A 26534-nucleotide genomic window follows, 5' to 3' on the forward strand; every position below is an offset into this window, starting at 1 on the left:
TCCCCTTCATCAATATACCCCATAAGTGCAGAATCATGAGAGAATTTTTGCAAGGTGACAGCGAGAAGATGATTCTATTTAAAAATTGGTTCAGGGTGTTAGCTTTGTTCACATTCTCTTCTGGCACCTGAGCCATGGATTGCTCGAGTCCAGTAATTATGCCCAGTCCACACTAGATATATTTCAGATATATATTTCATGTTATTCTGACAGAGTTTGTATTCTATATTAGCTTTCTAAGCATCCTTTCCTTCATTCAGCTTTTTCTTAAGCACTCACTGTGCATCCCTTATAAGCCTGCAAGCCGGATCACCCTCGGGAAATCATGCCACATGGCCATAGTACCGTAACTGACTCTCCTTCACAATGCAGGTAATGTACCTAACTCAGGACTCCATGAGCAACCGCTCATTCGACACAAAGTCAAACCAGTGGCACCCAAGGATTCTCCAAAGGTATACAGTACCAAAGGAGTCCAGTCCACATCTCAGGTCACTGGATAGTGTCCATGTCTCACAACCATATAGCAAGACAGGAAGTACTAGGACTGTAAAGACTTGGACCTTCATCCTTTTGCATTGATATCGGGAGCACCACACACCCCTTTCCAGTGACGTCATGAACCTCCATGCTCTCCCAATCAGTCTGCTGACTTCATAGGAAGAATCATAAGAGACATTAATGTCACCGCCAAGGTAAGTAAATCCCTCGACAAGGTCGACATTCTGTCCACAGACAGACACACTGCTGATGGCTGCACCCAAGAGGTCATTAAAACGTGTTTTTTATCTAGGACACTCGTAAGCCAAGACACTCAAAACTCCTCGCTCGCTCAGTCTCTTGAGAGCCTCGATCAGAGCCTCGATCAGAGCCTCCATTGACTCCGTGAAGATTTAAAAAATAAAAAAAATAAAAAACACCACAATCTCCATGGTACTGCCAGCTTTGTCCAAGTGAGAATAAGTCTTGTGGAGCTGATAGAGAGTTGCAACTTCTACACCAATTTTGGACACACCATGTTGAAATTACACCACTTTTTCTGCATGGGTCCCCCCATTTCAGGGCACCTTAATGTTGTTTGGTACAATTGGCATCATACTTGTTTATGATTAATCAGGTGTGTTTCATTGCTTCATTAGTGCAGGTATAAGATACCTAGGCTTGCTCCTACCAGTTGAAGTTTGCAGTTACCATTGTTCTACATGATGACGAGAGCTGTGCCAATGAAAGTAAAAAGTCATGAGGCTTGAAAACATGAATAAAACCATTAAAAAGACATTGGTAAAACATTACGATTACCTGTCTGGACATCCTTTGCATGTTCTGCTATTCTGTGATGGATTCCGCCCTCCCCCTGTAGTGGACCAGTAACATCACTTCAAGAGAGTCCCACCAAATCAACTACCTAATTAAGAATGCAGGTTTAGTTGTACAGTACACACTCAACCTACCGGAGGTAGTAGCAAAGAAAAAAAATGAAGACAAAACTGATGGTCATTATGAACTAAGTTGCACATTCTCTCACTGACACACAATTACTGAGTACTTTTATGTAACACATATTTCAACAGAAGTTTGTCAGGAAACTCTGCTGGGGATCCTAAAGCAATATGCATTTATAAATGCCTCACTGTGACTGCTCTCTTATCTTTAGTCAAGTAAGACATTTTAACTTCTATTTCCGGAATTCTTTTGTCTGTTTGAAGGGTGCTATGGGGTTTGTTTTATTAAATTAATAACATTTCTGAATTTCTTGAGTTTCTGTAAAAGCTAAATTTCTCCTTGGTACAAATAAGAGTATTACATATCTATGTTCACACATTAATTACAAATCTTATAGTTATCAGTTGAGTTTCGCTAGGGTTGTTCTGCTTTGCATTATATTTTTTATCATGAAGGTGCCCCTCTAGATTTCACATTTTTCCAACAATAAATTCATAACTTGGAAGCAATTATGATGTCATTTTATAGTCTTAAATGGAAGTGAGACAGCTTCAGCCTTAATTTCCTATTTACCCTAGAGTTGTTGCCATGCATATTATTATTATGTTGGTAGTTATAATTATAAAGATTAAGAGGATAGATTAGGTATAGATCAAGCCTGCTCTCTTTCTCTCCCCCCCCTTAACCTCCCACCCTCCCTTTTTGCCTCCCCAAGTGAGGCTAGAACCCACTTCACACAGTCCCAGTCCTCTGACATACCCAGAGACAGAGCACATCCAAAGCAAAACAAGCCCCCACGTAGCGGCGTTTTAGGATTAAAAGATAGAGATATCTATTACCAATACAGTCTTAAAAAAAAAAAAAAAAAATTGTGCATTTAAAATATATATAGTCTTCAGCAATCTTAGTGCATTAAGATAATACAAACCGGATTCCAAAAAAGTTGGGACACTAAACAAATTGTGAATAAAAACTGAATGCAATGATGTGGAGATAGCAAATGTCAATATTTTATTTGTAATAGAACGTAGATGACAGATCAAACGTTTAATCTGAGTAAATGTATCATTTCAAAGGAAAAATATGTTGATTCAAAATTTCACGGTGTCAACAAATCCCAAAAAAGTTGGGACAAGTAGCAATAAGAGGCTGGAAAAAGTAAATTTGAGCATAACGAAGAGCTGGAAGACCAATAAACACTAATTAGGTCAATTGGCAACATGATTGGGTATAAAAAGAGCTTCTCAGAGTGGCAGTGTCTCTCAGAAGCCAAGATGGGTAGAGGATCACCAATTCCCACAATGTTGCGCAGAAAGATAGTGGAGCAATATCAGAAAGGTGTTACCCAGCGAAAAATTGCAAAGACTTTGCATCTATCATCATCAACTGTGCATAACATCATCCGAAGATTCAGAGAATCTGGAACAATCTCTGTGCGTAAGGGTCAAGGCCGTAAAACCATACTGGATGCCCGTGATCTCCGGGCCCTTAAGCGACACTGCACCACAAACAGGAATGCTACTGTAAAGGAAATCACAGAATGGGCTCAGGAATACTGCCAGAAACCATTGTCAGTGAACACAATCCACCGTGCCATCCGCCGCTGCCAGCTGAAACTCTACAGTGCAAAGAAGAAGCCATTTCTAAGCAAGATCCACAAGCTCAGGCGTTGTCACTGGGCCAGGGATCATTTAAAATGGAGTGTGGCAAAATGGAAGACTGTTCTGTGGTCAGGCGAGTCACGATTCAAAGTTCTTTTTGGAAATCTGGGGCGCCATGTCATCCGGACCAAAGAGGACAAGGACAACCCAAGTTGTTATCAGCGCTCAGTTCAGAAGCCTGCATCTCTGATGGTATGGGGTTGCATGAGTGCGTGTGGCATGGGCAGCTTGCATGTCTGGAAAGGCACCATTAATGGAGAAAAATATATTCAGGTTCTAGAACAACATATGCTCCCATCCAGACGTCATCTCTTTCAGGAAAGACCCTGCATTTTTCAACAAGATAATGCCAGACCACATTCTGCATCAATCACAACATCATGGCTGCGTAGGAGAAGGATCCGGGTACTGAAATGGCCAGTCTGCAGTCCAGATCTTTCACCTATAGAGAACATTTGGCGCATCATAAAGAGGAAGGTGCGACAAAGAAGGCCCAAGACGATTGAACAGTTAGAGGCCTGTATTAGACAAGAATGGGAGAGCATTCCTATTTCTAAACTTGAGAAACTGGTCTCCTCGGTCCCCAGACGTCTGTTGAGTGTTGTAAGATGAAGGGGAGATGCCACACAGTGGTGAAAATGGCCTTGTCCCAACTATTTTGGGATTTGTTGACACCATGAAATTCTGAATCAACATATTTTTCCCTTAAAATGATACATTTTCTCAGTTTAAACTTTTGTTCCGTGATTTATGTTCTATTCTGAATAAAATATTAAAAGTTGGCACCTCCACATCATTGCATTCAGTTTTTATTCACGATTTGTATAGTGTCCCAACTTTTTTGGAATCCGGTTTGTACACCCAGACAATAAACCCGGGGGATAGTGTTAGAAATTTGTCCAAAATAAGCATAATAAGTCTTAATGCAATAATAGCAATAACAATAAATCAAGGGTTTGATGTTGAACAGTCTCGTTTAGGGTAGAGATAAAATAATTAGCTTAAAAAAAAACAATAAATAAAAAAAAGAAAAAGTAATTAAGCACAATAAAACATAAACAGATAGCGCCCTAGTAATAAGTAATAATGAGAATATATGATGATAAAAACCCGTATTTTAAACAAAAAGATCAGACAGTAGATTATTAGTCCTTGCTATATCATTAACGGCCATGACTCACTATTATGTATCAGAATAGTCCCGGGATCAGCTTTCTTAATTCCTTTTCTGCTTTTTCTTTGCTATCGAAGAAACAGAATTGACCTTGCAATTCAACTTTCAGTTTGGCCGGATACAAGAGGCTGTATTTGACGTTGGCTTGCCGTAACCGCTGTTTAATGTTGTAGAAGGCTCTGCGTTTAGTAGCTGTTGCTGGGGAGAAGTCAGGGAAGATACGAATGTGGTTATTTTCATATATAATATCTTGCTTGTCTCTGAGGAGTGCCATCACCTCTAGCGTAAAATGATAATCTCTCAAAGTGAATAATAAAAGATCTGAATCTAACGGTATTTGATCCGCTTACGCGGTAAGCCGCTGCTATCTCAGACTTTGCTTTAAAGTCCTCCCCGATTATTTTAGAGAAGAGTTCAGCTGCGAATTTCACAGGGTTTGGACTTTCTCGATTCTCAGGCAGACATTCAATTCTGACATTATACCTTCTGCTTCCATCTTCCAAAGCAGCCAGTCTGTCTCTGAGTTTTTGCATTCGGAGCTGACATTTACTGCTTTTTCTTCGGCACTGGCAGCTAAATTTTCAGCTATTTCAATCCAAGTCGTGAATGTCTCCTTGAGATCCTCCAATTGATCAGTAAGCGTGCTCAGTTTAGCAGAGTTTTCCTGAATGTGTTCTTCAATTTTACCCAGCACCTGTCGCATCTCCAGTTTCATTTCCTGTCGCAGCCTTTCATTTGCCTGTTGCAGCATCAGCCGCTGTGTTTCGTTTTCTTGTTGCAACTCCTGTTTCAATTCCTGTCTCAGTTTCTCATGTGCCTTTGCCCTTGCTTTCTCATTTGCCTTCTCGCTTTTCTTTATATCTTGCATGAGCTCAGCAAACATCAACTGCAGTTTAGACATTTCAATTGTGCTTTCTTGTACCGTAGGTGAAGCGTCAGGCTCTACTGTAGCCGGTGTCCCCGCTATTCCCGGCTCGCGTGGAGTAATTGAAGCCGCGGACTGCAAGGCCTTTTCCAGTTTCAGGTGTTCTTCTCCGATCGGCGAGCTATCGAGATCTGCACTCACGATCATACATTCGCTCCCCTTTTCACTCTCAGCCGGCGACAATGTAGCGGACCGTGGTCCCGAGGAGTCTGTACTTTCGCCCATCTGATCCAGGTCTGTCTCTGAAAGGCAGTATCTTGAACTAGGGCTTGCTGATCTTAGCTTGGGTGCACCTTTAGTTTTTGATTCTTTCGGACCCCCTTTCTTGTTGGCCATATTTATATATGCTTACATATACTGTAGCAGTCTCCTTGGATTGAATAGATACAGGATATCTCAGGATAATAAGTAAATAATATGAAAAATAACACCGCTGCTAGCGGAGCTCCACTTCAGATGTCCATCTCTCACATCGGACGAGACCAACTCCCAACTTGGAAGCAATTCTACCAGCAAGATCAGTGACCATAATATAATTACTCCCAGTCTTTTGCCCATTTACGTTGGAAATGTATATTAAGGACCATAAGAAATCTATAGTCATCAGATTTATGATTTTATCACCTCTTGAGATGCCATTAATAAGGCACTCAATGGAAAACAGCTAGAACCTTACAAACCATTGGAGTGGCCATCATTTATCAGACTTCAAGCATATGAATTTCTGATAATTTCAACTTGACTTTCAAGTATTTTTGGTAACTTATATCGAATATATATACAAATCCAACAGTTTTTTTCCCCCCAAAACCTGGTAATCAAAGGTAAAAAGACTACAAGCAGTGATGTCCAAACATAACTTGGTTTAAGCACATGCTCCAGTGTTTAGACTCAAAAAGGACATCAACAAGATTGCTGCCAGTCAGGCACTGAAGACCTCTAAAATGCACAGTATAAAAAGGAATTGTGTTAACCACTCTACAAAGGTATTTTCACCTTTTAAAAGTAGATTTTGAAATATTGTTGTTAATCTATGCAGTCATCCCTGTAATTCTCCATTAAAATTGCCTAGACCCTGTAACATCTGTTACATTATTGTAGTTAAATACCCTGAAGTTTAAGTTACATTTTTAATGTACAGATACAATACAACTATGCTAGTAAACTTGTTGTTACACTATAATTATATAAATTGTGGAATAAGAACTGAATACTGTGCCGGAGTCGGGAGACAGAGGATAGAGCTTGTGGAAGAGGAGTGGAGGTGGCAGAGAAAAAAGGAAAAGAAGGACTATGAGCATTGTTGGGGATTTATGCATTGCGTGGTACTGTACAAATCAAAGAAGAAAATTAAACGTGTGTGTTTTTTAGACTTCTGTGTGTCCTGTGTCTGTCTATAGTAGGGCTGATCTCCACAATACTTAACTATAGCGTTACATTGTATTACACAGCAAGTATGGAACAATAATATAATTAGACTATAATTACACAGGTAATTACAGTGTTATTACAGGCACCTAATGTTACCAATGTTCTTGATACAGTAAGTCCAAGCTTAATGTGGAAAGTTATAAAATGTTCACAGCAATAAAATTATTTGAATTCCGACTTTAAGTTTTAAAAATCCATAGACATTAAAAAGGATTTATATTCTAAATATACAGTCAAAAAAAGACTTAACTCAAAAACTATAGGTCATAAAAAAATAAGAGTACATTTCTGAAATCAGTATGGAATATGGAATATTCATTTTCAAACTGCAAACAGAAAGGGCTACAATGGAGAACTTCCTTTAGCAATATGTTCCCAAGCATATTGATTTGAATACTACTATTGAATTTCAATCATTAGCAGTGGCAGTTTTTTTTGCTGTCATACTTCTAAATTCTAAAACAAATTTTCTGAATATTCAAGTCTAAAACTCATTTGTATAGATTACAGGCCCTTTTGCGTTAGGTTGTTAGGCTGATTTAAGACTAGGAAGTAACCTGTCCCTCAAAATTCAAATGTTTGACTTATATCACTAAAGCTTTCAAAGCATCAATGTTGATTCATTAGAAAGCAATCAATCATTTAACTACTTATTAGAACATATTCTATTCAACGTAACAAAAAACAGCTTACAAAAGCAGGGAAAATGACTAAATTAGCAGTATGCTACAAGCCATTTCAGAGGTGTCCTTTATTTGTATTCCTGATACTTATAACATGGGTGGTGGAGATGTAACCCTACTTCAGCATGTGTAGATGTGAAGGCCAGGAAGAGAGCTTGCACACCAAGATGACTGCCATTTGTAGCTTACAAGTGGTCCTATCACAGGAGAGTGGGACTTCTCATATTGTTCTCTGCAAACTGAAAGCTTCTTTGCATCTTTCCAAACTGAATATGCATAACAAAACAAATTTGTGGACTGCAACAAATGGGACCATCAAATTCAAAGAGCAGATGCCCAAGCACACAACAAAACTCCATTATTTGTAAATTCAGCAAAATACCAGTCACTGACAAGCCAAATGCATTTGAAGAGCAATAAAAAAAAAAACAACACTGGCTGGTTGTTCAGTTAATAATGTCTCTATAATCACTCTATAATCAAAAAGGGAAGCAATATTGTACCACCTCAAACATGTCCTAGAAAATGATATCCATATAATACGAAAAAAATAAGCTAATGAGATAACAATTATACTACAAGACCTGTATTCTGTAGAGGCTCAGAAGCAAAGCTGCTGAACTACAGCACCCTCCATAATGTTTGGGAAAATACACATTTTTCCTTGATTTACCCCCCCCCCCGGTCCACTGTTTAAAATTACAAATCGAGCAATTCAGACATGATTAAAGTGCACATTGCAAATTTTAAATTAAGGGTATTTGCATACATTTTGGTCACACCATGTAGAAATGACAACATTTTTTATACATGGCCCAAACCCCGGTTTCAGGGCATACAATAATGTCTGGGACATAGCAATGATAAAGATATTAAAGCAGTCCTGGTTAGTACTTTGTTGCATATCCCTTGCATGCAGTAACTGTTTGAAGTCTGCGATTCATAGACAACACCAGGTGCCGAGTATCTTCTCTGGAGATGCTCTGTCAAGCCTCTGGTGCAGTTATCTTCAGCTCCTGATAGTTTCAAAGACTTAGAATAAGTAGGGAATGCTTATAATTAAAAAATAAATCTAAAAGAGTTATTACATTTATCAAAAAACACACATTGATCCAGGTGAAGTCCAGGTATAACTAAAAATTAAAGCAAAACATGGAAGTTAAAGAAAAAACACACTACAGGGATTAATATAAAATATATATATAAAAAAAAAAAAAAAAAGAAAACTCTATAAATGGTGTTGTCTACCAAGAAGAAATGTGCACCACGTCATTGCCTTGTAGCTTAAAATCTTATTAACTTCCTCAATATAATCAGTAAATAAAGACATGTAACTACTATAGTTGGAACAAACACTTGATAGCATTCTTGCCAGACAGATACAAGGAATGCATAATAATATTGTGGGATGCTGCAGTAGGTTTTAGATTTATCAAATGACTGATATGTCACATTTTTGAAAAAGCAGTGGATAAGACATTATTTTTCTATTGATTTAAAGACTTCAGTAACTGGCTTTCAATTTTTTACAATGTCAGCAAGTCACTCGATCAAACTATAGTCATATAAATATCGATTGGAGAGAAAGCCCAAAATTTATACCATAGTATAATTCTAAATGGTAGCAATATACAGTATATACAGTGTGGGTACGGAAAGTATTCAGACCCCCTTCAATTTTTCACTCTTTGTTATATTGCAGCCATTTGCTAAAATCATTTCAATTAATTTTTTCCCCTCATTAATGTACACACAGCACCCCATATTGACAGGCAAAAAAAAAATTTTTGAAATTGCTGCAGATTTATTAAAGAAGAAAAACTAAAATATCACATGGTCCTAAGTATTCAGACCCTTTGCTCAGTATTTAGTAGAAGCACCCTTTTGAGCTAATACAGCCATGAGTCTTCTTGGGAAAGATGCAACAAGTTTTTCACACTTGGATTTGGGGATCCTCTGCCATTCCTCCTTGCAGATCCTCTCCAGTTCTGTCAGGTAGGATGGTAAACGTTGGTGGACAGCCATTTTTAGGTCTCTCCAGAGATGCTCAATTGGGTTTAAGTCAGGGCTCTGGCTTGGCCATTCAAGAACAGTCACAGAGTTGTTGTGAAGCCACTCCTGCGTTATTTTAGCTGTGTGCTTAGGGTCATTGTCTTATTGGAAGGTAAACCTTTGGCCCAGTCTGAGGTCCTTAGCACTCTGGAGAAGGCTTTTGTCCAGGATATCCCTGTACTTGGCCGCATTCATCTTTCCCTCGATTGCAACCAGTTGTCCTGTCCCTGCAGCTGAAAAACACCCCCACAGCATGATGCTGCCACCGCCATGCTTCACTGTGGGGACTGTATTGGACAAGTGATGAGCAGTGCCTGGTTGTCTCCACACATACCGCTTAGAATTAAGGCCAAAAAGTTCTATCTTGGAGTTTGCTAAAAGACACCTGAAGGACTCTGAGATGGTGAGAAATAAGATTCTCTGGTCTGATGAGACCAAGGCTGTGGCTGTATGACTGTATTAGCTCAAAAGGGACCTTCTACTAAATAATGAGCAAAGGGTCTGAATACTTAGGACCATGTGATATTTAAGTTTTTCTTTTTTAATAAATCTGCAACAATTTCAAAAATTCTTTTTTTGTCTGTCAATATGGGGTGCTGTGTGTTCATTAATGAGGGAAAAAATTAATTTAAATGATTTTAGCAAATGGCTGCAATATATAAAAGAGTGAAAAATTGAAGGGGGTCTGAATACTTTCCGTACCCACACTGTATAATTTTTTTCCTCATTGGGAACACAAAGTGAGGACTGTAAACAACAATATAGGTGTTTTCCAGTTGTTAAGCTGTATTGCTTTGATATTTTTGCACAGTGTGTTAATACACAATTGCTATTCTCCTTTATATCCCCACAACTCCAGTCCTTCCCTCAGGCCCTCATACCCCTATACATGTTGTGCCTTGAGAATGAGAAGTGGCAGCTTGTTTTACTATCTCTGGCTCAGGCAGCTGCATGATATAGTTTGCAAGAAACAATTTTCCTGCTTGTGTTTTTGAAATCTGAACCGTTTCGCCAACTATCAAAAAAACACCTTTGTTTTCAGCACTTCAGTCACTTGCTCACACCTCACTAAGGCAGCTTCTCCCCACTTATCCACGTATTTGTGTTTGCAGAGGGCCAAACTGAATACTTGACATCAGTTTTCACAGAACAAGAAATTGGATGCTCATATGTTTTTATCAGCTGCAACACCCTTAGATGCACTGGACTTGGACTTGCAAACCATTTTGGAAAAAAAATGAATAACCCTGACGTAACGGATTTTTCAAATAGCAGAAAGATAAACATTTCCAGAATTATATAACTGAAGCTAAAATATGGCAGAATTTTAAACTATGACAAGTGAAGAGTAAAAATTTCCAAACAACAATCTGCAGCAATGCTGGAAGAGCTATCTAAAAACATCACAACCATTTTCTACCAGCTTAAACAGTGTATTAAAATCCATATCAAGGCACATATTCCTAACAGCCACTGCCTAAATGGGTTACACTGCTCACCCTAGCCAATAAGTTTGGAGACTGCAGAAAATGAATAAAAACATAGCATGATAAGTAAAGATAAAGGGGGTATTACCCAAGAGGTCTCCATAGTTCCATGATTCATGCAGTAATTATTTTATCCAAACTAAGTTAAAACATTTCAAAACTCTCAAATACATAGGTCACACAAACACAAAATCACAAGCACTTTGCCTCCTCTGTGGCAAAGAGTTAGATTTTTCATTTTACTTTTAACTTTAAAATGGGCGAGTGATGCATTTTCCTACAACAGAAATGATATCTGGTTCTGTTTCTGCTAGGCTCACTTGCAGTTAGGATTTACCTTTATAATCCTGTTAGAATGCATGTGGATTTTCCACTGTACTCAACTCAGTTGTTGGCTATACAGACAAATTTAATAAGAACTTTGGAAAAATTCTGCTTTTCAGATTGCCTCCCAAAATAATCATAAAATTCTAATATATAATAATGGCTCAATTCTGCTTACATGAAGTAGATTGTAATGAATAATATTTTATTTTAATGCAACTATTTTCATAACCAATTTATCAAGCATTTACCTTAGGTTTAACACAGTACACGTATGAAGATAACTAGAACTGCAGTTTGCAGCAAATATAATAAATAAGCATGTCATTGATATTCATGCTTTAAATAGTAACAGACATTTGACTTATTTGCAGTATTTACACACAAAAACACAGATTTAGCATGTATGTACAGTCATATAAAATTACATTTTATGCAAATAAATGTATAAGCTCAAACAAATATTTGAGTTGTACTAATAAAAACACACTATACAATGGTTATTTTAAAACTGAAGCATGGCCCCTTCAAAATGTAAACATCCAAAGACAAAACTACAAAAACAAGAAAGAACTGATGCACTGACAAACATGACAGAATGTTTTAGTTACAGAGAAAAAACAAGCAAAAGGGGTATATAGTTTATAGTATTGTAAAATAAGGTATCTCCATATGTTTATTCTATTTAGGTACAGGAAACACAGCTGTCACACTGGAATTCTGCAAGTAACACCAGCACCATAAGTAAGGGAAAGGTTATGAAATCACGTTTATAATACACTAAGAGACAAAATACACAGCTGTGAAGACTTAACTTTAGAAAATTTGATTTAAGTGCTACTATGCATTATTCAAAAGCTGTGTATCAGTGCTATTTCAGTTCTGATATTAATTGTAGTTTTAGTTTTTATTTTAATTCATAAAATTAATTTTTATTTTTATTTTGTTCTAGTTCTTAGTGGAGTCAACAATTTTTATTTTTATTTAATTCTGTGTTTAAAATTTTAGTTTTTATTTTATTTAGTTCTGGCTTTTTTACAAAATATCAGTACAATTTTAGTTTTTCCCTGTTGCAAAACCACAAATGCTGGCCTACACATATTTCAATGCAAGTTACGTTTCAGTCAACAAAATACACTCAGCTTGACTATCAATGACCAAACAAATTAAGTAGCCTAATGAGTCTGTAATTCAGGTGCACAGACAAGGTCCTCAGTCACTGCTGCCAGCAGACTGTATGTTGACGATTTCTGCTGCCAGTACTAAAGCAGTGACGTGCGGTGAGGTTCATGGCTGGTGAGGCACGGACTCCTTCAGAGTCAGATTTACAAATATGTGAACCCAAAAGAGTAGCTTATTCACTATTCAAATGGCAACATGCACATTGACTACTGGTTATGTTTCATATCTCATTAGCATTCTTTACACACACATAGGTAAGGTACATATTAGGCTAAGAAAGAATGTTACATTTATAGCGGCAAAAGAGAGTGCATTTGCTCTGCACGCTCCAAGTGTTCTAAATTTGCCATTTCATAATTCATACTCATTCAATACAAATGAATTTATACCTTAATATACCTTCACTTAAATATTTAGTGATTTTTAAAAGCTTTTAATTCTGATGATTTAATCAATTTTAATACAGACTGCTCTACAAAAGGATATTGTATTTAAGGTCAAAATTGAGTTTTTAAATATTTGATTTTTTTCTTAGTCTGATCCCATTTTTATAAAATTGAAAACTGTTTATGGTCTTACCTTTATTTGTAAATGAAGTCCATGCACCTATCCTTCTCCATGAAAATCTTTGTTACTTTCTTGTAAAAGTCCTCCTTATTTTCCTTTAGTTTAAAAACTCTTAATCTCCCATTTTTGGATGTCAATTGGAACAAAAAATAAACAGACCGCTGCAGCGCACTTGACTTTCTGATATCGCTAACTTATTGGTGCCATGAGCCTCTGCGTAGAAGAAGAGCAGTAACAAGCACATGTTGGGCCCCCAACCTTGTACCTTTTCACTGCGGTTTTATAAGTCCAATCAGCAAGACTACATAAGTCACACATATTTATTAAAGATATTAGCCAAACTGTGGAAAGTCAGGATGTATAATAAACACGTGTGCAAAAATTTTATTGGCATCATACAGAGAGACAGACAGCATGTATCAATCCAGTGTGTTAGGGATAGTAAAGTGAGAGGCTCGGCTAGTCTCCTCGCACCTCGCGATTCTCCCCTGTATTTGAACAGGAAATGCGCAAATTCAGCGATTTTGACTATAAAAATTATCAAAATTATTGGAATCGTACAGAAAACAAATTTATAGCACAGACCAGTGGACAAATTTATTTCAGGTTATCATTATTATTTTTTTTATTTTGACTTTTCATGATGACAGTTGAGACCGCATGTCCCTGTATGAAGTGCAGTCATGGTACAAGAGAATTACTGGACTTCCGCTAAGCACTAATCCAGCTAGTCCTGCACTGAACCTCTGATACTCTTTTCTTCTTCTCACATGCTACATTTGCTTTTATAATCATCTGCGCTGTAATTAAAGTATTTGTACACGTTACTTTCTCATTTTCTACCTGCAAACATCTGTGCAATACTCGCCATCGTCAACCACAAGTACTTCAACCCGATGAGCCAAATGTGCTCATCAAATAAACAACAGTGCTTTACGGAAGTTGCGCCATGTGACTATAGTAAGCCCAAGGTACAAGATCACCGCATAGTGTACAGTGCAACAAAACTGAACACTCAGGGTGACCTACAAACAACTCCTCTGCATGACTGAACCGGACTGAATGAAAATGCTATTACTGTTTTTTTCCTTTTTACTCAATTTTCGTTCTCATTTTAGTTCATTCACAAATCACTAAATTTTTATTAAGTTATCGTTTCTCTGACTTAATTTTAGTTCTCGTTTTTGTCAAGTGAAAAACAATATTTTTAGTTCTAGTTCTCGTTTTCGTTATGAAAATATCACTGCTGTGTATGCAGGTGTAAATAATCAATACAACATAATAACTATCGCACACACATGGTAATAAGTAAGAACATGCACCCTAATCACAAATCTTTGCATTTATTTGCTTAACAACTACAAGGTTGCAGATAGTCTAAGCGTTCACTTAGTTCACTTAGCACTGAAAACAACCCTGGATGGGCAGGAAGTCAGTCCATCGTAAAAGTTTTAAATTACTGTATAATCATCTAAAGCTGTGTTATGGATTCATTTACTGCAGAAGTAAGCCTGGTGAAGGCTTTTCATACTAAATAACAACTCTGCTTTCTATATCTGTCCTCTATACACCAAGCTGCAATTACGTTTGATACACATTTGGTAAAAACAAATGCAGTAACCCCTTGCTATATCGCGCTTCGACTTTCGCGGCTTCACTCTATCGCGGATTTTAAATGTAAGCATATCTAAATATATATCACGGATTACGATAGTATTTGCAGGATTTGTTGTGTTGAAGTGACATTTGGCATCTGTCAAGCGTTGTAAGCACACAACCGGTTTAATCGATAAAATCACATCCAGCTTTTGAGAGTTTAAACGTTCATAAACATCAAAGTGTCCACTAGTGAAATCGTCACCTGTGAATCTAAGATGTTTAAGAGGCATTGGCGGTTGTCGAAAGGTGTAAAATATTTGGCCATTTCGGTACACTTGAAAGCAACAACCGAACAATTCAGTGGCAGCCATCAACTCACATGCAGAACCATAGGTGAAGGGCTTAAACATTTCACTCTTCTAGTGCTCCTGTGTAGATTAATTATCTCCTGTACCGTCATCAGTCCACACCTTGAACCTGTCCCAGTCATTCAATACATAAGACACAATGTTCCTCCAGATATCAAGAGTGAGCCTGATATGGCCGTGCAATATGATCATCTCGATAGACATGGTAATGGGGGTTGGAATGATAAAAGAAATGGGTACCTGAGCAACGTAAAGTAAGTGTAAAATACCTACACAGTAACTATAATTGTAATAAACAAACAATAAAAGAGCGGAGAAGCCGTGGATTAAACAAAAAGGTTGTACTTATCAGTAGGGAGACGTGAATCCCTTGGCGAAGCAAGGAAGGGAATGTAGAGACCGGAGCGGCGGACGGTCTTATATAGGCAGGCAGCCAAACGGGAGGCGTTGGGATGGGGCACCCAACGCCGCCTCACATGGCGACTGAGCTGCAAGCTATGGACGTATATATGTATGTAAGTAGGATTCAGTTAGCGTTGGGAACCCGTGTACCAAATTTCTTGAAGATGGGCCCATAAATAACAAAGACTATTGAAAAGTTCAATATGGCGGCCGACAGTAGCATCATACCATCGAAATAAGTACGTACAATGGTTTCGGTTAGCTCAGGGAAGCCACCTACCAAATTTCGTGAAGATGGGGCTGTAAATAAGAAAGTTCAACATGGCGGACGCTGTTGACCGTTATGACCATTACGCGTAGAATTTCAAAATAAAAACCTGCCCAACTTTTGTAATTAAGCTATAAGGAATGAACCTGCCAAATTTCAGCCTTCTACCTACACGGGAAGTTGGAGAATTAGTGTCATTGGAAAGTTCAATATGGCGGCTGACAGTGGCGTCATACCACCGAAATAAGTACGTACATCAGTTTTGCTTAGCGCAGGGAAGCCATCTACCAAATTTCGTGAAGATGGGGCCATAAATAAGAAAGTTCAACATGGCGGACAATGTCGACCATTATCGACCGTTACGTGTAGAATTTCGAAATGAAGGGCTTTGCCTTTTATTATTATACTAGTAAAATACCCGCGCTTCGCAGCAGAGAACTAGTGTGTTAAAGAACTAATGAAAAAGAAAAGGAAACATTTTGAAAATAACGTAACATGATTGTGAATGTAATTGTTTTGTCATTGTTGTGAGTGATGCTGTCATATATATATATATATATATATATATACTGCTCAAAACAATAAAAGGAACACTTTTAATCAGAATATAGCATAAAGTCAATGAAACTTATGGGATATTAATCTGGTCAGTTAAGTAGCAGAGGGGGTTGTTAATCAGTTTCAGCTGCTGTGGTGTTAATGAAATTAACAACAGATGCACTAGAGGGGCAACAATGAGATGACCCCAAAACAGGAATGGTTTAACAGGTGGAGGCCACTGACATTTTTCCCTCCTCATCTTTTCTGACTGTTTCTTCACTAGTTTTGCATTTGGCTACAGTCAGTGTCACTACTGGTAGCATGAGGCGATACCTGGACCCTACAGAGGTTGCACAGGTAGTCCAACTTCTCCAGGATGGCACATCAATGCGTGTCATTGCCAGAAGGTTTGCTGTGTCTCCCTGCACAGTCTCAAGGGCATGGAGGAGATTCTAGGAGACAAGCAGTTACTCTAGGAGAGCTGGAGAGGGCCATAGAAGGTCCATAACCCATCAGCAGGACCAGTATCTGCTCCTTTGGGCAAGGAGGAACAGGATGAGCACTGCCAGAGCCCTACAAAATGACCTCCAGCAGGCCACTGGTGTGAATGTCTCTGACCAAACAACCAGAAAGACTTCATGAGGGTGACCCAAGGGCCCCATGTCCTCTAATGGGCCCTGAGCTCACTGCCCAGCAGCATGCAGCTCGATTGGCATTCGCCATAGAATACCAGAATTGGCAGATGCACCACTGGTGCCCTGTGCTTTTACAGATGAGAGCAGGTTCACCCTGAGCACGTGACAGAAGTGAAAGGGTCTGGAGAAGCCATGGAGAACATTATGCTGCCTGTAACATCATTCAGCATGAGCAGTTTGGTGGTGGGTTAATGATTGTCTGGGGAGGCATATCCATGGAGGGTCACACAGACCGCTACAGGCTTGACAAAGGCACCTTGGCTGCCATTAGGTATCAGGATGAAATCCTTAGACCCATTGTCAGACCCTATGCTGGTACAGTGGCTCCTGGTGCACGACAATTCCTGGCCTCATGTGGTGAGAGTATGCAGGCAGTTCCTGGAGGATGAAGGAATTGATACCATTGACTGGCCACCACACTTTCCTGACCTAAATCCAATAGAACACCTCTGGGACATTATGTTTTGGTCCATCCAATGCCACCAGGTTGCACCTCAGACTGTCCAGGAGCTCAGTGATGCCATGGTCCAGATCTGGGAGGAGATCCCCCACAACACCATCTGTCATCTCATTAGAAGCATGCACCGATATTGTCAGGCATGTATACAAGAACACAGGGGCCATACAAAGTGCTGCGTACAATTTTGAGTTGCTGCAATTAAAATTTTGGCAAAATGGACTAGCCTGCCACATAATTTTTTCACTCTGATTTTTGGGGCGTCTGAATTCAGGGCTCTGTAGGTTGATCATTTTCATTTCCATCAAACGATGTGGCATCCTTTCGTTCCTAACACATTACCCAGTCTATATCAGTATAGATATCCAGGAGGATTTCTTTTTCCCATTGAGATCTGATGTGTTTTCAAAGTGTCCCTTTAATTTTTTTGAGCAGTTTATATATTGCATCCAGAAAGTATTCACAGCGCATAATTTTTTCCACATTTTGTTATGTTACAGCCTTATTCCAAAATGGATTAAATTCATTTTTTTCCTTAGAATTCTACACACAACACGAAAAAGTATACTTGAGATTTTTGCACATTTATTAAAAATAAAAAAATTGAGAAAGCACATGTACATAAGTATTCACAGCCTTTGGTCAATACTTTGTCGATGCACCTTTGGCAGCAATTACAGCCTCAAGTCTTTTTGAATATGATGCCGCAAGCTTGGCACACCTATCCTTGGTCAGTTTCGCCCATTCCTCTTTGCAGCACCTCTCAAGCTCCGTCAGGTTGGATGGAAAGCGTCGGTGCACAGCCATTTTAAGATCTCTCTAGAGATGTTCAATCAGATTCAAGTCTGGGCTCTGGCTGGGCCACTCAAGGACATTCACAGAGTGGTCCTGAAGCCACTCCTTTGATATCTTGGCTGTGTGCTTAGGGTCGTTGTCCTGCTGAAAGATGAACCGTCGCCCCAGTCTGAGGTCAAGAGCGCTCTGGAGCAGGTTTTCATCCAGGATGTCTCTGTACATTGCTGCAGTCATCTTTCCCTTTATCTTGACTAGTCTCCCAGTTCCTGCCACTGAAAAACATCCCCACAACATGATGCAGCCACCACAATGCTTCACTGTAGGGATGGTATTGGCCTGGTGATGAGCGGTGCCTGGTTTCCTCCAAACGTGACGCCTGGCATTCACACCAAAGAGTTCAATTTTTGTTTCATCAGACCAGAGAATTTTGTTTCTCATGGTCTGAGAGTCCTTCAGGTGCCTTTTGGCAAACTCCAGGCGGGCTGCCATGTGCCTTTTACTAAGGAGTGGCTTCCGTCTGGACACTCTACCATACAGGCCTGATTGGTGGATTGCTGCAGAGATGGTTGTCCTTCTGGAAGGTTCTCCTCTCTCCACAAAGGACCTCTGACAGAGTGACCATCGGGTTCTTGGTCACCTCCCTGACTAAGGCCCTTCTCCCCAGATCACTCAGTTTAGATGGCTGGCCAGCTCTAGGAAGAGTCCTGGTGGTTTCAAACTTCTTCCACTTATGGATGATGGAGGCCACTGTGCTCATTGGGACCTTCAATGCCGCAGAAATTTTTCTGTAACCTTCCCCAGATTTGTTCCTCGAGACAATCCTGTCTCGGAGGTCTACAGACAATTCCTTTGACTTCATGCTTGGTTGTGCTGACATGAACTGTCAACTGTGGGACCTTATATAGACAGGTGTGTACCTTTCCAAATCATGTCCAATCAACTGAATTTACCACAGGTGGACACCAATTAAGCTGCAGAAAACATCTCAAGGATGATCAGGGGAAACAGGATGCACCTGAGCTCAATTTTGAGCTTCATGGAAAAGGCTGTGAATACTTATGTACATGTGCTTTCTTAATTTTTTCATTTTTAATAAATTTGCAAAAACCTCAAGTAAACCTTTTTCACGTTGTCATTATGGGGTGTTGTGTGTAGAATTCTGAGGAAAAAAATGAATTTAATCCATTTTGGAATAAGGCTGTAACATAACAAAATGTGGAAAAAGTGATGTATATACACACACACACACACACACATTACATACATACACACACACAGAATGTTTACCACGAACTCTTCCTCAAACCACTTAAATATCTCTGCCTAACATACATTTTGTAAACTATATAGAGAAGCAGGATAACTAAAAACATGCACAAAATACATTATCATACTGGTGAACGGTTATATAAAGCAACTACCTTTTGCTTCAAGCTTGAGAACTGGTGAACAATTGTTCAGAGTATGCTAATATATCCTTTCTCCCTCAAACTATGTCCAACAGCCAAAACTTTAGTAATTTCAGATAAAATACTTTGATATCAGTACTGTTTCTAGAAGAAATCTTGCATTAAAGTAGCTGATCCTAGGGGAAAAAAACAGACTAAAACTGCTAATTAGTGAATATTGGAAACATGAGGGGGTGGCTGAGAAAATCACTTTGGCATTCACCTAAGCAGACTGCTTATTACTTTGTCACAAAGCTAATGTGCTGACGTAGGGAATGTAAAATACAGACCTGAGGTCAAATAGAAGTAGATGCTACAACACAGTATCTACCCCAACAAAAAAAAAAAATATAATAATAATAATAAAAATAATAATAATAATGTGATCACCAGTAGTCTAGTGATTCCAGCAAGAGACCTAGGCTTATATTAAAAAGTAAAGGCATTTCATAATATGTATATAAAATGATTTATTTCTCATAAATCATATAAAAGAAATGTCCATCTACATTATTTGCCTCTTACATTTAATCTAGACAAGATAAAAGCACTCAGGTTATTCATCCATCCATCCATCCATCCTCTTCCGCTTATCCGAGGTCGGGTCGCGGGGGCAGCTTAAGCAGAGAGGCCCAGACTGCCCTCTCCCCGGCCACTTCTTCCAGCTCTTCCGGGAGAATCCCAATGCGTTCCCAGGCCAGCCGGGAGACATAGTCCTTTCAGCGTGTCCTGGGCCATCCCCGTGGCCTCCTCCCGGTTGGACGTGCCCGAGACACCTCACCAGGGAGGCGTCCAGGAGGCATCCTGATCTAATGTCCGAGCCACCTCATGTGACTCCTCTCAATGCGGAGGAGTAGCGGCTCTACTCTGAGCCCCTCCCGGATGACTGAGCTTTTCACCCTATCTTTAAGGGAAAGCCCAGACACCCTGCAGAGGAAACTCATTTCAGCCGCTTGTATTCGCAATCTCGTTCTTTCAGTCACTATCCATAGCTCATGACCATAGGTGAGGGTAGGAACGTAGATCGACTGGTAAATTGAGAGCTTTCCCTTACGGCTCAGCTCCTTTTTCACCACAACAGACCGATGCAGAGCCCGCATCACTGCAGATGCCGAACCGATTCACCTGTCGATCTCACGGTCCATTCTTCCCCCACTCGTGAACAAGACCCCGAGATACTTGAACTCCTCCACTTGGGGCAGGATCTCTCCCCGAACCCTGAGAGGGCACTCCACCCTTTTTCGGCTGAGGACCATGGTCTCGGATTTGGAGGTGCTGATTCTCATCCCAGCCGCTTCACACTCAGCTGCGAACCGTTCCAGAGAGAGCTGAAGATCTCGGCCTGAAGAAGCAAACAGGACAACATCATCTGCAAAAAGCAGTGACCCAATCCTGAGTCCACCAAACCAGACCCCTTCAACACCCTGGCTGCGCTAGAAATTCTGTCCATAAAAGTTATGAACAGAATCGGTGACAAAGGGCAGCCCTGGCGGAGTCCAACTCTCACTGGAAACGGGCTTGACTTACTGCCGGCAATGCGGACCAAGCTCTGACACCAGTTATACAGGGACCGAACAGCTCTTATCAGGGGGTCCGGTACCCCATACTCCCGGAGCACCCCGCACAGGATTCCCCGAGGGACACAGTCGAATGCCTTTTCCAAGTCCACAAAACACATGTAGACCGGTCGGGCAAACTCCCATGCACTCTCCAGGACTCTACTAAGGGTGTAGAGCTGGTCCACTGTTCCGCGACCAGGACAAAAACCACACTGTTCCTCCTGAATCCGAGGTTCGACTATCCGACGAACCCTCCTCTCCAGAACTCGCGAATAGACTTTTCCAGGGAGGCTGAGGAGTGTGATCCCTCTGTAGTTGGAACACACCCTCCGGTCCCCCTCTCAGGTTATTCAGCCAATTGATTAATTGTCACCACATATTGTACATTAACAAAATAAACTTTTTACTTCAATTTTAAGTTATTCGGAATCATATGAGATTGACCTGATGGAATAAACCCTTTTTAACAAATGAAATACTGCCATTATGTCATAATCTTGAGATTATGCAAAACAAAAACATTTGCTTCTGTGTACTAAGAAGTTTGAAAGCTGCAGCGGGTGAAAAGCACGTTAAACAGCAAAATAGACAAAGTACCAATCGTAACCCACATTGAAATAAATACTTCGCACACTTTGTGGAGTAAAGTGGTAATAAATCAAAGTATGAATGTCGCTCTTGTTCCCTAGACAAATACGGCGGCATGCACGTAGAGCACTTTCCTGCACATGCAAACGCTTGATCACTCTTACCTGCAAATCGGTCTTGAGCCATTTGGAGTCAAATCTTGCCTGAGCGTTCAGGGACAACAGACAAGGCATTTTGTCCCCCAGACCACCTCTTGTTCTCTCTCTTCACTCAATCTCCAGGCTGCCAAATGTGTGAGCCAGTCCTGTCCACGAGAGAACAAAGTAAATGAGCATTAAACTGACTGGGTGTGACAATTAATAAACGTGTTTGTAAATGTAGTCACGTAAGTGTAATTCAGATTTTAATTCGAAATATCAAATTTTCTGGGATACACTAGATGCATAACATACCAGCAAGAATCAAAGCTTGTATAACAGTAACGGAAAATAAAAGTGGCGGAATGTCCGACAGCAGTTCATTTCTTTGCAAAACATAAGCAAAAATATAAAAATCATGTTATTACGCATAATTATTCCGATATTTGTTCTTCAGTTTAAATTGCTGAACAGGCCACATATCCCCAAGAACTCTAATTAGAGGGAAGGCACTATGGTTGTACAGAGGTAAAAAAAAAACTCCCATGAGCCATAATATACCAAAAGCAAGCTCCCTTGGTTACCAGAACGCACGCGACGAAAAATGGGGTCAAGCAACCCTGTCCATTGGTTGTCGCAGTCCAGCGTCCTATACACCGAACACACCGGCGCCATAACTGACAGCTCTGTACACCGGCATTGAAAACACCCTGGTAATCCCACGGCTATAAGCAGGAAAAATGCTGAAGCACACCAAGCCGCAACAATACTATACCTGCTCCGAAGAACATCACTGTACTGGATCTCCCATGACTTCGTTTGGCTATTGCTGCGTCTCACACTGTCACCGTGGATGTGCTGCTGCACCCTTCTTTCTAATACGCAAAAGACCCGTCAACAGTGGCCTTTAGCAACTCACAACAGAAAGGCTCCACAACGTGAACAAGGGCGCACCAAATGTCAAGTTTCTGTAACGCTGCCCCAACTCACCTAATCAGTTCACCGGCCCTTCCTTTCTTATTCCGTCTCTCTAATAACTAACCGTGCTGCATTTTAATCTCATCCATGTTGGACTGTGAACGACATTTCGTTTGAGCCAATTAGAAGCTGTCGTCCTCCTTCTTGGGCGGAGTCACAACTTGTGCGTCAAGGTTGGTAGAGTCCAGTGGAGGCGGGAAGTAGAAGTCATCCAAAATTAATTTAAAGCGACCGCCATCAATTACTGTGCTGTATTTTAACCTTGGTCTCATGGAACAGTGAACGACATCTTTAATAGCCAATTAGCAGCTAGTGTCTCTCATATGGGTAGAGCTAAACGAATCACGTCAAAGGCAAACATGGTAGAGAGACTGGTGAGGCCTGGGAAGAGGGGTCTGGAGAGCGGAACTGGAATAAAAGAGACCGCCTACAAACAGTCGCAAAGTTCCTTTGATCATTGTATATTACTGTCTTCAGTATTATCATGTTCAGGTCCTGTGCCATTTGTATTCAGCTGTTAATCTGTTAAAAAAAATCAGTTTCCAGTGGTTCTATATTTATCCCTGACGACTTTAATCATTTCTCACAATAGATGTATAATATTTCTATAAGTTATTCAGCTTTTTCTAACCTGTTTGTGAGTAATCAGAAATCCGTGTTTGTTCACAATTTTCGGCACTGTAAGTTCGTTATACGAAGTACGACTAAAGTATGTTTGAATTTATATAAATGTAGGAGTGTTTATATTATGCAGTGGGCTACAAAATGTAAATGTGGCGTGTTATATCACCTTGATCTAAAGAAACATTAAAATGAAGATCAAATCTTGATATGTCCACGTATGTTAAAAATGAAAAACATTTCATGTTGTGTACTTACTTTTTCACATGACTGATTTAGCAAACCCAGTGAGCATAACTGACTGAATAATCTTCTCTCACATAATATTCCAACGTCGTACGTCTTAAGGGTGTCAATCCACTGCAGGACACATACACATTAAATAACCCACATTTGCCTACAGTAGATCCTTCCCATTTAGATTCACCAGTCAACTTGAAATATGTCTTTTGCATATGATAGGAAAATTGGATTTCCTGGATATAAAATATACAGGGGAAGAAGGTTCAAACTCCATACAGATAGTCCAAGGGTTAAGAGTTGAACTTAGTTTTCTGCAAGTCTTCATGAAGCATTTGTGTAGCCTCATAAATAAAACAAATCCTTCTGTTCCATCTGTGCTCTAAAACAATAGAGCATAATTCTGCAGGAGAAAGCATTTGTTTAACACTTGCTTAACTCAGAATTTGAAAATGCCCTACCAGTCAGAAGTTTAGACACACCCAGAAATGTTCATGTTTATAAATGAAATTGACAGAATTAGAAACAAGTCATTATAACAAGTCTCAAGGGTTTACAGCCAAGTCCCATGTCAAGTCTCAAATCAAGATTGCAAGTCCTGAGTCCTAAATTTCAAGTTCCAAACAAGTCATAATGCTGTTTTCACCAAATTTAATGCTATTTCATACATTTACAGGAATCATAAATGGTTTTTAAAGATTTATTATGTTTATTACATTCCTATCAACTCCATGTTGATACATGGTTGAACAAAAAAGAAACAGTATAAAAACATTGTCACACAATGTAACAATGTAAGTAATGCAAACAAATTAGCAGACCTTTCTATTTCCCATGAAAGTAAATATATTTTCATAAAACATGACAAACACCCCCCACCACCACCATCACTCAAACAGAAACATGACCCTAAAAAAAAAATAAAAAAATGAAAAAAAAAACTAAAACTGTGTTAACATAAATATACACTATGTCTAATAAATACTGTTTGACATAAATAGCCCACTTATTCAGGGAAAGGTTGAGAGGCAGCTGGAGTCTATTTCACCAATCATCGGACATAAATAAACTAATCGCAGAGAATAACTTTCAGTCTGCAAAAAAGCAATAGACGGACATGTTTCTTGAGAAAGCAATTTCACTTTGGCCATTTTTGAATTCAGAATTGCCAATACTTTGTAACCCAAGTGAACAGTATAACAGGTTTCAGCTGTGTTAATGCCATTTCAATGGTGTCTGTAATAACCAGTTATCATTTATACAAGGCTAATTATGGGTAAGCTATTGAAGTTTATCATTAGGACACTGAAGGAATTAAATATATGTTAAATAAGTATGACATAAATAACACAATTTATATGTGTAGTGTGAATACAGATCCAAACATCCATCCATCTTCTTAACCCACTTGTCCTTGGGAAAGCTGTGAGGCAGCTGGAGCCTATATCACCTATCATTGGGCGAAAAGTAAGAACATAACTAGGACTGCATGCCAGTTTGTCACTGGGTGAATGCACACACATGGGCCAATTTCCACAATGCCAAACAGCATAACCTACATGTCCTTCGACTGTGAAATGAAACCCATGCAGACTCGGGGAGAACATGCAAGCTCCACACGTGGAGCACCTAGGATTTGAACCCTTGTTTCCATGTTGCAAGGCAGCAGAACTACTGCTGTGCCACTATGCCAACCAGGGATACAAATAATGACTGAAAGTAACACAATCACAATGGAAATTACAATAAGCAGGAATAATAAATAAAAAACACAGTTACATCAAAACAAAAATGTAAAGAGTAATATTTAAATAAAAGTAATGCAACAAAAAATAAATAGATATTAGTTATTAAAGACAATAAAATAGAGAAAAGGTAACAAAACCTTAAACCAAGAAGAAAGAAAACTATACAATCATGAAATATTTGAAAAATAATCAACATGTACACAAATACATCACAACAAAAACTTATAGATAAATGCATCAGAAAAAACATATAACAGAAAAAAATAGAGGCAATGCATGTAAGCATTATAGACAATTATGTACATATATTGTATATACACAGTAAATACACTATATATGAAATTTGCAAACACCCAGTTGAAGCTGAAGTAAAAAAATTATTTCAGAATGAAAAATAATTAAAACTTATAACAGAGTTGATACAGTATGTAAGAAATTAAAAAAGTACAGTGAGGATGTAAGGAGCACATGGGTCCTAGCATTGTTAAAGTTTGCCATGTCACACAAACAATCAAAATTATTGTCTGTTAGATTTACATGTATTGCCCCTAATTATTTCCATTATATGTGTTTTCTCTAGCATTTATCAATCATTTTATATACAGTTTGTTGTAAATGCCTTTTTAGTTTTTTTCATCGTCATGTAAAAATTGTTTTTTTCTTCCTTGTTTATTATTTCTTTATATTTGAATTTATTGCCTTTGATAATTAATTTCAGTTATATATGCTGATAATCCATCCATCCATTTTCTAACCCGCTGAATCCTAACACAGGGTCACGGGGGTCTGCTGGAGCCAATCCCAGCCAACACAGGGCACAAGGCAGGAACCAATCCTGGGCAGGGTGCCAACCCACTGCAGTATATGCTGATAATAATATTACATGTACATGTATGTACAATGTATTAGCATTATTTTTATTTATTACTCTTTATATTTTAATATACTTAAAGTGCATATTATCATTTACTATTTTAGCTTATTATTGCTGTGATTCTCTTTCTGTTAAGTTCAATCATTGTCTCTATTCTCATTCCCTGTAAAAGTCCTTGTTCCTTTTGATTTATGTCATACATATTAGAAATAAAATGTTGTTAAATCAATTATTGTTTTTTCTGTTTGTTTTTTTTTAATATGTGTGGCGGGTGGCTGGAACCCTTAA

The 26534-nt window shown here is 39.1% G+C and overlaps 1 protein-coding gene across 5 annotated transcripts in view; it reads right to left on the bottom strand.

The window, feature by feature from the left end:
* Positions 1–23013, bottom strand: part of herc2 (HECT and RLD domain containing E3 ubiquitin protein ligase 2) — a 390659-nt gene extending 367646 nt beyond the window's left edge. For 3 of the 5 annotated variants that reach the window (XM_039744707.1, XM_039744706.1, XM_039744705.1), the window contains exons 1-2: positions 22561–23013; positions 21813–21952 (exon numbers count right to left, since the gene is read on the bottom strand). In XM_039744707.1, the coding sequence (XP_039600641.1) occupies positions 21813–21881 (69 nt within the window). In that variant the 5' untranslated portion in view covers positions 21882–21952; positions 22561–23013. The remainder of the gene's footprint in view (positions 1–21812; positions 21953–22560) is intronic. The other 2 variants (XM_039744704.1, XM_039744703.1) reach the window with 2 other exon arrangements.
* Positions 23014–26534: the final 3521 nt, after the last annotated feature.

Source organism: Polypterus senegalus, chromosome 2 (genome assembly GCF_016835505.1).
Source record: "Polypterus senegalus isolate Bchr_013 chromosome 2, ASM1683550v1, whole genome shotgun sequence".
Classification (NCBI taxonomy): Eukaryota; Metazoa; Chordata; class Cladistia; order Polypteriformes; family Polypteridae; genus Polypterus; species Polypterus senegalus.